At 37.3% G+C, this 13,814-nt stretch overlaps 1 protein-coding gene across 3 annotated transcripts in view; it reads right to left on the reverse strand.

The window, feature by feature from the left end:
- Nucleotides 1-13,814, reverse strand: part of LOC127654394 (carboxyl-terminal PDZ ligand of neuronal nitric oxide synthase protein-like) — a 182,896-nt gene that overhangs the window by 132,362 nt on the left and 36,720 nt on the right. For all 3 annotated transcript variants that reach the window (XM_052141548.1, XM_052141547.1, XM_052141549.1), the window contains one exon: nucleotides 4,485-4,577. In XM_052141548.1, the coding sequence (XP_051997508.1) occupies nucleotides 4,485-4,577 (93 nt within the window). The remainder of the gene's footprint in view (nucleotides 1-4,484; nucleotides 4,578-13,814) is intronic.

Here is a 13,814-nt window from a genome sequence, read left to right on the forward strand (position 1 = left end):
TTTACTTAGTTATTCACAAAAATAGCAGCACAGTAATATTACGAAAAATAAAAATGATTATTAACAACACAAAAGTAGAGAAAGGTAAAGTAATGTAAAGGTCAAAAAACTGTGTGGCTCCACTCTCTGCTTGCCTGACTGTTCACACAGATAATTTCACTAAATCTCCTCACTAACTCTCGTCACTAACTCTCGTGAGAGTATTCCTAAAATACAACCAAAGTAATATAAATACACTCTAAATTATCCACACACATTTTAGAGAATAACACAATTAACTCCTTGCATTACTGTAAATATTAACTGCATCGAACTGTAAATATTTTCTCCACATAAAATGAATCATGCAAATTACTGAATAACGCATAAATTAAATTATTTATCAATTAACTGCATTTAGGCTCCTACATTACCGCCCCTAATTGTTATCAATGTCCTTGAAACAATTACTCAAAACCTAAATTAAAGGAGCCTATATGCTAACTAATAAACTATCTAAAGAAATATTCTTGGTCTTTGCCCTATCCGAAATAGGGTCTTTCCTTTGGAACAGCTTATACATTGTCCTCAGATCCTTGAAGAAGACAAAGCTTTGTTATAGGGCTGAAAAAGCTCGTTGCTCTTAGTCTTGACTTTCACCTGACTAACTGAAACCTTTCTTGTCAGGAAAAATCTCCACAATTCTTCCAAGCGGCCATGAATTTCTGGGCGTATGTATCATCCACAATCAGCACTACATCACCAACACTGAAGTTTCTTCCAGGTGTGAACCATCGTTGACGTTCTTGGAGCTGCATAAGATATTCTTTACACCAGCGTTTCCAGAAGACATCCACGAGGTACTGAACTTGCCTCCATCTGCGGTTAGCATACTGGTCATCCTTACTAAACACTCCTGGGGGTAACTCAGGCTTGACCTTGAGTAACAACAGGTGGTTGGGCGTTAAGGCCTCTAAATCATTAAGATCTGAAGATGCCTGAGTGATTGGCCTGCTGTTTATGATGGCCTCAGCTTCACACAGCAAGGTATGGAGACCTTCTTCATCCAAAAGTTGTTCCTTCACTGTGACGTTCAGAATTTTCCTTACCGAACTAATCAGCCGCTCCCAGCTTCCTCCATGGTGAGAACCTGCTGGCGGATTAAAGTGCCACTGGACTCCCTTCTCTTGCAAATTCTTTGCTATCTTGCTGGTGTTCCATTCTTTTATTGATATTTTCAACTCCCTGTCAGCCGACCTAAAGTTGGTTCCATTATCAGAATACATCTCTTTGACTTGTCCTCTTCTTGCAAGAAATCTTCTAATTGCATTAAGACATGCATCAGTGTCAAGTGAAGATGCGACTTCTAGATGCACAGCTCGTATGGCAAGACATGTAAAGATGACACCATATCTCTTTACTTGCGCTCTTCCTCTTTTCACCAGAAATGGACCAAAGTAGTCAACGCCGACTCTTGTGAATGGAGGACTGTCAGGCAGGACCCTGCATCTTGGTAGATCAGCCATGAGTTGCTTACCAGCCGTTCCGTGTAGTTTCTTACAGCTGATGCATCTGGACAATAACTTTCTAATAGCCGCTTGCTCCGGGGACCCAGAATCTTTGACGTAGTTGTGCCAACATATGATTTCTCCCGGCATGAGCTGTAACATCGTGAATGTGTTTTAGCACAAGCATTGTGATGTGTGAATCTTTTGACAAGATGGCTTGCTGCTTGGAATCCTCTGGCATTGCTGCGCGGCTCATCCTTCCACCAACTCTGATGACTCCGTTTTGAAGTACAGGGTTCAGCTTGTAAAGCGAACTACTTTTCTTTACCCTTTGATGTGCCTTTAGCATAGTCAAGTCTTCTTTGAAACATTGTTTTTGACAGTATTTCACAATTTCTCTTTCTGCTTCAGTCAAACCTTCACAGGTTAGGTGTGTTCCTTTGAAAACTTTCTTCAATTGATTAATTCGGTTTTCTCCATGTGAGATAAGTTCCTTTCTTTTTACTGTCAGTTCCTTCAGCAAATCTTTAAACTTCAGAAACCACGCCACCGCGCGTTTTAGTTTTGTCCAGGATGAGTAGTAGTTCATCAACTGTTCCGTAGCATTTTTGGGCTCTTGCGTCTGAATAACATGCATTTGAACTACCTTTTTAACCTCCAAGTCATCAATGTCCAGCATTCCAGGATCTGGATTTTTGGGCCACTGGTCTTGTGCACAGAGCAGAAAACTTGGTCCTGAAAGCCAGCTTTGGTTGTTCAAGAACGCTTCAACAGTCTGTCCTCTCGAGACATGATCAGCAGGATTCAGATTGGTATTAATGTATCTCCACTGTGAAGTCTGAGAGTGCTCCAGGATTGTTGTGATCCTATTGGCAACGAAAGTCTTGAATCTTGTGCCTTCACTGTTCAAGTACTTCAGCACAGCCGTGCTGTCTGTCCAAAAAACTGATTCGTTAAGTTCCAGTTCAAGCTCTTTCTTCAGAAGCTTGTCCATCTTGACGGCAACTGTTGCTGCAGTCAATTCCATTCTTGGTATGGTTGGAGACTTTAAAGGCGCAACCCTTGCCTTTGCCATAATCAGAGTGGATTGAGCTTCACCGCTTGCAGTGCGTAGCAGTAGGTAGCTGGTTGTTCCGTATGCGTCTTCACTAGCATCAGCAAAATGATTTAACTGTGCAATGAATGGCGCACCAAACTGCTTTGACTTAACACATCTGTCAACTCCAAAGGTCTCAAGCTGTTGCAATCCAGACATCCACTTTTTCCAGCTCTTAATGACATTATCAGGCAGTTCTTCATCCCAGCTATACTTCTGCCGGCATAAGTCTTGCAAGATTCTTTTGGCAGGCAGTATCACTGGAGCAAGAAAACCCAACGGATCAAAAATGGAACAGACAAGGGAAAGTAGGCCTCTCCTAGTGTGTGGTTGAACTTTGAGGTTGATTTTGAACTTGAACTGATCCGTTTCGCACACCAATGGATTCCCAATGCTCTCTCCATTGGCAAGTTATCCTCATCCAAGTCCAAATCCTGAAAACCCTGGGCCTTTTCCTCTTCAGGAATGGAGTTGAGCAACCTTCGACTGTTACTCGACCATTTCGTTAGTCGAAATCCACCTTCTGCCAACATATTCCTCAAGTCAGTGCAAAGAGTGATTGCTGTGTCTTCATCTGTAACTGACTTAAGACAATCGCCTACATAAAAATTTTTCTTCGTAAAGAGAAGACTCAGGGGTGCAGGTCTTTTGGGAAGAATTGCAAAGAAAAAGACACTTTTGAAACAGAAATACAAAAAGAAAAGGTTAGACCGGACAAAAGAAACAGACATTGGACAACATATAATTGGAAAATAGTGTTATGGATTTTAACCCCATAGAGATTTTGAGGGATCAGCTAGACAGTAAGGTGTGTGAGAAGTGTCCAAGAAGACAGCCACATATATGGCAAGTGCTACATGAAGCATGGGGTGAAATGTCACCTGAGTATCTGGACAAACTGACAGCTAGAATGCCAACGATCTGCAAAGCTGTCATTGCTGCACGTAGAGGATTTTTTTATGAGAACTCTTTTGAAGTAGTTTAAGAAGTTCTGAACATTTCTTTCAAATTGTAATAGCAATCTTTCACGTTATTAATGTCCTGACTATACATTGTGATCAGTTAAATGCCACTTTGGTGAATAAAAGTACCAATTTCTTTCCATAAGAGCAGAGTCTGTACATTATTCCAAACTTTTTCTGCCAGTGTATATTAATTCAATTCCTTAATACTTCAGACTAATAAACCAACATTTTATGGCTTTCTGTTATGCCCATCTGATCTAAATGGAGTTGTTTTACTGATATTTCCTGTCAGCACTGGTAGTAAGTCTAATTGAGCTAATAGGCCACAATTTATGGCAAAGCATCATCATTTATAATAGCTAATTATACTGTAGATCATTGAAAAGACTTTCTCTAGTTTTCACCACTGCCAAAAATACTGATAAAGAGTCCCTGGTACATTTCAGACTTTCTTCCAGACAGACTTTCTATGGCAAAATCATTTGTTACTTATCTGTAATGGATTAGTGATTTAAATTAATAGCATGTTTTTGCTATTGTCAAGTACTACTGTTTTATCCATGGCATAGTATTAATTTTCCACTTGTCTTAACGAGATAAGTAGAACAAATTAGTTTGATTAAGAACCCTAAAGATAACTGCACTTGAATGGAACTTCTTTGTAAATTGACCTGTTTTGAGGTAATTCGGTTTATCAGATTGCTATTGATTGCGATTTTCTTAAGAGGACCATGATGATGATGATACAATTGATGATGATTCTCATACTGTCACCACAGGATTTGGGTGGTTTATTATAGCTTGAACAATGTGTGGGGAGCAAAGCAATACACAAAGGTACTGACCACCTCTTTTGAGCAGTTTTAAAGTATTACATTGAATATCAAGTCATTAAACAAAACTCATTTAACCAATATGAATTGAATAAAAGTTCACCTTTTTCTTTTTCCGCAGTGCTATCTTCACCCCATCGACAGACACAATGATGTTGACTTTCTTCTTTTTGATGTTCTTCACTTTAAATTCATACTGTAACAAATGAAATGAGAAAAAATAATAATTAAGGGGTAAATTATCAATACAGAGTAATTATTTTTCCACCATTCCAGGTCGCCCAAGGACAGCTCTATTAATTAAATTAAATCAGAAACACTGTTGAAATCAAGCCGTTTGCCCTCTGCAAACATCAATAACATATTTATTGGCATACGCAGCTTTGTTGAAGAGAACAAGCTCAAATATGCCATTAACATTTTGAAAGTTGAATTGCAAGACTGTAACTTTTAAATGAGCCACGTTCAAAGCCTTTAAATTTAATATGGGCAGAATAAAGATTATTTTTCTGTTGCTCCTCAGTGCTGAGGTAACTTTGCTCTTCTGGTATTCAGAGAGGCAGCCTGCTTAGAGATATATTGGTGTGGGTGTCAGCACAAGTACCTGAGAGCAAACACTCTTACACAAGTAAACAAGAATCTCTGCTGGGACAGTAAGCCCACTTTCATTATTCATTTCTACTCATGTAAAAAAAAAAAAAAAAACATTATGTTAGTGGACTGACGTGTCCATGTGATGAAGATAAACTGAGGTTTAAATTGGAGACTCTGAGTGATTATTTACTCTTATTTTACAATCTTTATTTAATATATAATATATTAGAGTTGCACGATAATGGTGAAAATTATAATCATGATTATTTTGCTAAATTTTAATCATGATTATTCTGTCATTTGAAAACATAATTTTGATCACAGGGCTGCACAATTTGAAGAAAAAAAAGAAAAAAAAAAAGCACTAAAATCTATGGTCTGTCAACAGTCAGTATATGGAGTCTATCATTGAACATATCAATGGTAAAGCAGATGACTAAAGAAATCACAAATTAGCATGTGTTTGTCAAGGCTGCCATGTGTACCTAGGCACTAATACTAACAAGGTGATGGCACATGTTTACTGCTCTTTTCCATTTCCGCCCCCTCCCTGCAGTAATGCTGTTTTTCTCCATTATAATAGAGTTTCTTACCGCCACCTGCACCCCATTTCTTGTCTCTCAACAGGTGCTGAGTGGAATTTCATCCAGGACTGACTCACAGAGGTAATAGAAGATACAGACACTGCTGTCTGTGGGAGACGTATTAAGGATACAACCAGAAGATAAACCACTTCACAAGGCCCTAGCTCAAACGACATTTGTGAAAGGTGCTTAACTTTCTATTCAATAAAAATACAATAATCAGGACATAATCATAATAATTTAAATGAAAACAAATATTTAATTAAAAACTAAAATAACCCTGACTGGAATGTTACAACTAACTAATTTATCTAATTAAATCACAGTTTTCTGTAATTAATCATGGTATGTGGTACACTTAAAAGGTCATTAATATGATCATTAGTATATTTAATTTATACTTTGTCTCAAAGAACTTGCAAGAAATTGGTTAATCATAATTTATTTTATTTAAAAAGGTGCACTCAGTAATTCCTGAGAAACACTGTTGATATTCGAATTCAACTGCCAAAACAAACACAACCCTCCCATCAGTGCTCCTTTGGAAGCTCCGCCCCCAAGTTCATGCACGCTTATTCATTCCTTTTACCTCTCGGAGATCTCTCCACCACTGAAAAGCCTCGCCGATGGCTCCTAGCCCTCGATTTATCATAATCCTTTTTTTTTGTTTATATTCGTCTGACCTTTTTCTCTTGGTCTGTTTCTCAGCCATGTGTTCTCCTTGGAGTTTAGAAAGTTCACATCAGCCAGATTTGCCATCAATCTTCTAAAGAATTTCCCTCTCACTCTGCCCCCACCCCCCATCCTGTGCACATGCAAGAACAACCCTGTTGCTGATTGGCTGGAGTAGTGTTGTGTGGATCGGGCTGTTAAATTTTGTTTTTGTCCCATTTACAGAGCAAGGGCTGTGTACAAATACTAGATTTTTTTTTCCAGCCCACCCAAGGATTGGACAGCTAGCAGACTGAGGAGATATTTACAGAATTTGACAAAAAGTGTATTGGATTTGATTTACTGATGCCCCTTTCAATACGTACATAAATTATATTTTTTTTTTTTGCAGACACATTTTTACAGGTATATATATATGACGTCTAATTTGCTAAAGTTTAAAATCGAAACTATTTTTTCCACTGGCGCATGGTGAGCAAAGCAGAGCAGGCGTTTTCAATTCATTCCAATAGGAGCACAGCGCCACGTTCACAAGGTTGATTCTCATTGGAATGAATTAAAAACACCAGCTTAACTTTTCCTCACCACCTTTAATGTCAGTGAACCATTTTGGGCAATGCAAAGAGATACAGCAGCTTGCCTGTATCTTTCCACACCTGACTCACCAGTCTGTGGGTGAAGTCTCCATTCTCCATGCATTAGATCCACTCACGTGTTTATTATGCATAAGACATGCATTGCATGTAATGAAAATTTGCTCCATGCAATCAGTTTCTGTCCTCGAATGTGCAGTGAGAAGAGCCACAGTAAGTGTGGGAAAAATGTAGAACATTTTCAGTAAGGGGGGGGCGGACGATGAAGCGTATATATAGAGCTTGTCAGCAGATGGAAGCATGAAGAGCTCTAAAATCTCCTGGTTGACCACTGCATTGACTCTCGACTTGAGAAAACACAGTGGACCAACACCAGAAGATGACATGGCACCCCAAATCATCACTGACAGTGGAAACTTCACACTGGACTTCAAGCAACTTTCTGATTTCAAATTACACTTCTAAAAAAAAATATATATATATGTATATATATAGCCTAATCAAAATAACAAAATGGTCAAAAAAAATAAATATCATTCCAAATTCAAAATTTTACCCTCTCCAACTTTTATGTCACCTTTAGCAGTGACATAAAAATCACAATAACAACAGGGGGAAATACCAATAAGATCATGAATACAATTTTGAAATATAAACATAATAATAATTGAAAAATAAACCATGACTTATAGATAGTTCAAATCTCATTACATTTTTATTTTACATATACAACTCTGATTGTCAGGGACAGAAATTGATGTTCCACTATATTTTCAGAGTTTGGAAATTAACTTTATCACCAGCTTCTAATGGAATCTCCAAACTGCATATGTAGGAACAGAGTTTGGGCTTTGCGCTGAAAACAGAGGTGGTATTAAAGGGTCTTAGCGAAATTACCTATTTCTCAGGAAAACAGCAAATTACACCAACAGATTGCGTGCATACACCCACAGATAGCACTAACACTCCCAACCAAGCCCACTTGTGCTTTGTGCTGACACTTTGGAGTAGTGCTTAGTATAAGCGTGCACACTAAAATTGGATAAGATGTAGCGTGCTCGCTAAAATAGAGCCCTGAATCTGCATAGCTATAGCAAAAACTGTATCGTAATGTAATGAAATTAAAAATAGAGTTTTAGAGGTGTCAGTTTAATGAGCGAAAAAGAATGGGCCTGCGAAATAATTAATTGACAATGAATACTGACGTTCTAATGTTTTGTCCTTGAAGATTGCATGCAAAAACAAGCATACAGCTAAAGGTGGCGTTCAATTTGCGAACAAATCGCTAGATTGATGCAGCTGTTTTTAATGACTCAAACTGATTGGCAAATCAGTCTAAACTGCAAAGGAATCATCTGCCTGAATCATGGGCTGAATCAGTCAGACAACTCACTAAATCAGTTCAGACAACTCACTAAATCAGTTCAGATAACGCACGTAACTTTCCAGCATGTGGTAACATATATACTCTTTTCAAAATATATGGCAAACTCACTTCCTCACTAAATCAGTTTGGATAACTCGCTCACACATTGAACTGCAGGTAACGTCCAACTCGTGGTCCATGCTGCAAAAACAAAATCCTGCAGGACAATGTGTAATATGGTTCCATCTTCTGGTCATAACATTATTCACAATTATAAAGGTGATTCATAACCGATATCAAAAATTCTTTATATCTTTAGTCTTAAGCTGCATATAGCTTTCCAACATGTGGCCACATGTATTCTCTTTCCAAAATACATGGCAAGCACACTATCTACTGATCCCATATGACATCCCCCCAGAAGTCATGCTAATTCTGCTATAAAAATAAATGATAATAACTGTAATTATCTATTATAAACCTCCAGGGTAATGACTAATTAACTGACTCAGTCAACAAGGACACATGCACTCCTTCTAAAGTGGAGATTAAAATATTTGTGTCTCTATTGGTTGATATTAGCCCATTTCTCAACTGTCGGGTGCTACAATTTATGCACAAGCAGCAATGCAAAAGCCATTCATTTGATCGTCAAATCACTTAATTTCAAGCTCATTACAATAGCATTTACAATATCCCATATCGGTCACCTTTGAGAAATTGCATGCATTTGGGCTAGATTAAGAATTTAGTAACCCTCCTGGGCCAAGTAGATTCATTGGGGTAAACTGCTTTATTCCAGCATTCCACAAATCAAGTCCTGGTTCACTGTTCACAGCTGCATACACATACAGGCAAGGGAAATAACTTCCTTCTATTACACTCCACTACTAAATCTGATACTTAAATTCTATTGTAAGATTAGGGCTTGATTATTCTATTGAACCGCCCTGAGAGGTAGGGTGATCCGTCATAATGACATCCTCCATCAATGTATTGTTTTTTTTGTTTTTTTAATCACACAGACCGATTTTTTCTTCATCTACCAAGACAAGATTACTTGCACAATCAACTTGGACTAGAAGTCCCCCCCCTTCAAACTAAGAGCCAGCCACATATTTTCATATGCCCTCTAAAATGTTAGTTTAACAAAATCAAGCCCACAAAATCAATATCTGCATTTTGGATGGACCCTTAACATTATACCATAGTTTCCCCCCCCGTTTTTTTTTCAAAGGATTGCCTAATATACAGTATACCTAATATGTATATATACTATAAATCTGGACTGGATTTTACATAGAAACTGGCCAAAAAGTTGTTGAGCGGGGGAGGGGGAGTGTTGTCGCTGCCCATTTCTGCATATCATGCCGAAGGGGGCCACATCACGGCACAATTTTGAGGCACTCTTCAGCTAGTCGCGGCCTGTTCTGCAAAACGTGTTGACCCATTTCAGCTTATCTCAGAAAAGTCCCAGTTCTGCCTATGGCCAGTCCACCCCTGCGCTCACAGAATAACTGCATCAATTACTTCAAATAGTTAATAGTTGTAATAAAAACACTTGTATTTGTTTCAACTGTTCTACTGGCACCCCATAGAGTATACCACCTCGCTCGGGGGCACAGGGTAATTCTAGTTTAAGCCCACTGCTTTAGAATTTTTATATGTACCATATGAACATTATTGCAGATGGATGTTAAACAGAGCTTTTATGTGGTAATACTAAGTCAAACAATGCTCTTCCATATCAGTACACACAATTTCCAACAAAGGCTTTCTAACATTTCCTGTAAGGAAAGAACAGAAATGAATTCATTCTATACTTTCCAAGGAAACAAATGTCATGATGTTCTGTCTCATGCCCTTTCACCGACACCTCTTAAGATACAGTTTTTCATTCAAGATAGCAAATGAGTCACAGAGCAGTCTGTATCTACATTTCTTCAGTAGCACAAAGGGATGTGTCAGCATTAATCATCAAGCATGGTGGATCTTAGCAACAAATACTGCTGCTTAAGTTGAGACTTCTAGAAGAAAAAGATCTCAAAGCAGACAAAATGTATAGCTGCAGAGAGGCACATCTATATTATGTTAATGTTCTGTAAATGTATTATTGTCTCTTTGTATTGTCGTATTAAAATATATTGCGCTAGGAGGTGGATTTTCTCGAATTTAGCATTAGTTAAAATGCACATTAAGGTGATGGAAACAGTTTATTCACAAAACGATGACGTGTTTTGACCATTTGTGCATGTGTTATGAGAGTGCGAAAGCTTGATGTGACTAGCCCACTGAAAGGTCTGACTTTGGCAGACAATTCTTTGAACATAGTGCTTGTCATTCAAAAGTGTTTAAACCACAGCTGGTCAATAAAGTGGGTCCTCACAATCTGCCAGAACAGTTTTGAGAGTGGGCGCTCCCAGGTACGTGGAGACTGGTGGTGGTGTGAGCATCACAGCTATTTCAGCCCACATTATATCCAATATTACACTTATACTGCGGTGTCTCATGGATGCATTTAATAAAATTAGATACTTGCTCCAATCTTGCAAATAAAACTGTCCTCAAAGCAGGGAGAGATTATTCAGCTGCTCCATAATACCGATGCGGCTCCCTTATTATAATGTGCATTACATAGTGGATGGAAATGCGCAACAATATGTGTTTTCAAGTCAAATTTTAGAAATGCACTTAAATGCTAAAAACTTTGGATAGCAACCCAGCAACTGACAATTAAAATGGTCATCTCATCTCATCTCTGGTAAGTATCGGTGCATGTTTTTGACAAATCTTACAAATGTAATACTTTAAACATTACATTACCCAATAAGAATATACACAGATGCGAGTAACTGGAGAGAGGAAATTGAAAACAAGTGAATCGTGGTAAAGTAAAAAGGTGGATACACAGAGTGTTAAAGGGATAGTTTGCCCAAAAATGACCATTCTTTCATAATTTATTCACCCTCATGCCATCCCAGATGTGTATCAATTTCTTCTGCAGAACACAAATGAAGATTTTTAGAAGAATATTTCAGCTCTGTAGTTCCATACAATGCAAGTGAATGCTGTCCATAAATCTGAAGGTCCAAATATCACAAAGGAATCATAAAACTAATCCATACAACTCCAGTGGTTTAATCCATGTCTTCTGAAGCGATCCAATCACTTTTAGGTGATAACAGATCAAAATGTAATTCCTTTTTCACTGTACATCTTGCCATTGCAGTGTCTAAGCACCATAGTGATTTCCAGCTTGATTACACTTCCTATAACGCCATGTAGTGTTGTGCGCATGTGTCAAGCACTAGGAAGCGCAATTGAGCTTGAGGTTTTACTTCATTCGAAAAAAGGACCCATGGGTTTAATCAAAGAGCATTACAAAAAAACATGTGAAAGTGAAGAAATTAAGATAGAAATAAGTTACTATTGCATTATATAAAAATTATATTTACATTTTTATTTAAAAATATAAAATATATTTAAAAAACAACAGAGTAAAATTGACCAAAATGTTTATATATATATATATATATATATATATATACATACACATATATACATACATACACACATATATACATACATACACACATATATACATACATACACATATATACATACATATATACACATATATACACACATATATATACACACATATATATATACACACATATACATACATATATACATACATTTATATGTTTTAAAAGCCTTAAAAGGAAATCATATATTTGACGTTAAAGTAAAAATGCACCTAAAGAAATATGACAATTAATCATCATAATTGCTATTATTTCCTTGACAATTAAACGTCAGCAAAATGTCATAATCGTGACAGCCCTAGGGCTGGGCGATAGGACGATGTAATCGGATATCAACAATATCTTACAAATATGCCGATTTGCGACACTCATCGACAATATCGGGAAAAGGCAAAACCATGGATCTGGGAAGTTGCCAAATATTTTAAACAGCAGCCCAAGGTGTGAAACTAGCACTCACCACCCACCAAATTTTAGGAGTCGGAATCCATTTCGCAAGTTTCTCATCCAGATGTGTTTGTATGCAAACAGGCTGCATTCCCCAAACCCCACTACTAATTATAATGTTCAGAGTCATTGTGCTTTTGAGAGTTTTCCCCCTCTCAATGGGTGGGTAATTTTGCTCATCTACCCTCAAGAGGCAGGTGACCTGTAAAACGTCTCGGAGTGACACATGATGTTAGACACAAAAAGACATACGGCTTGAAGAAACACACTTTAGGCTATTATATATTTAAGAACACACACACACAAAAAAGCGCCAATGCCCTTGTCTGATATGCTCTTTGTTCAGAGGCGTGCAGCACGAGTCTGTCTTATGGAACATGCGCATGGAAAGTGTTCACTCTTTTTTTCTCCATTTCATTTATCTGAAAACTGTATGCAAGAATAGTGTCATCTATGAGAATGCTACAAATGATCTCAAATCATCTCAGGTGCTGCAAGTTCAGTAATATATATATATATCTCTCAGGTGCTGCAAGTTCAGTAATTATATATATATATATATATTTGTATTAAAGAAAGAACAATGAGAGTGATTCAATCATAAAATAATACAAGACACGTTCTCCTTGAACCTAAAATTGAGTTCAGTTTCATTTTAGGCAGCATTACAGTATTACCAAAATGCAATACAAACACAAATTTAATAAGAACACCCATTTGGTAGCATTATTTTGGGAACACAAGGGAATGTATTAGGCTTATATACTATGACCTTTTAATTGATAATGGTCTTTAGTTCTTAAATTTGTAAGCTATTAATAATTTTCTACTTGTTGTCATTGACAGATACTTGCGTGATGGCAAATGGGCATTGAAGATGGTAAATGTTTGGATTTGGTGAGGTGTTATACAAGATTGTTTGATCACTTCGTAATTTTAATGGCTTTTTTCATTTAAAGTGCCATTTTAATTTAGATTAAAATGTTTTTCATGTCTCAATAAATGCATTTAATTTTTAAAGCAAAATCAATAAAGCAAAAATATTTACCTACCCTCAGCAAGGGGAGTTGATGCTAAAATCGGATATTGCAATATTTTTTAAGGTGATTATATATTTTTTTACATACCACCCAGCCCTAGACAGCCATACTTACTACTAAATATATCCCATCCACCTATCCTGCACTTTTGCCTTCTAGCTGGTGAGGAGGCTTTTCAAACAGACAGATGCACAAGTGAGATGAGCCGATTGGCAGGCTATAGCACAGGGAGAGACCATGATATTTTGAATGAAAGCAGTGGAGCAGTCACATAATTTAGCATGGGATCTCGTCACCAAACTGATGCTTTCTTGTCAAATGTGCTACATTATAACTATGAGGGAGCACAAAGATATGCAAGGCAGCTAAAGATCGTCACGCGCTTGCAATGTTAACAACTCACTAGTGTGATAAAAAAATTCAACTATGTTGTTTTATCGCATTGCATGCTTACAGAGATGCGATGTAACAGCATTTGCATGTCACAGTAACAGGTTTAGAAATGTTTATACATCTGATTGCAAAAATTAATATGTAAACATAGAAGTGTGTAGCTCCAATGATAAGTACAACAGAGTAACTAGATGTA

The sequence above is a fragment of the Xyrauchen texanus genome, chromosome 13 (genome assembly GCF_025860055.1).
Source record: "Xyrauchen texanus isolate HMW12.3.18 chromosome 13, RBS_HiC_50CHRs, whole genome shotgun sequence".
Classification (NCBI taxonomy): domain Eukaryota; kingdom Metazoa; phylum Chordata; class Actinopteri; order Cypriniformes; family Catostomidae; genus Xyrauchen; species Xyrauchen texanus.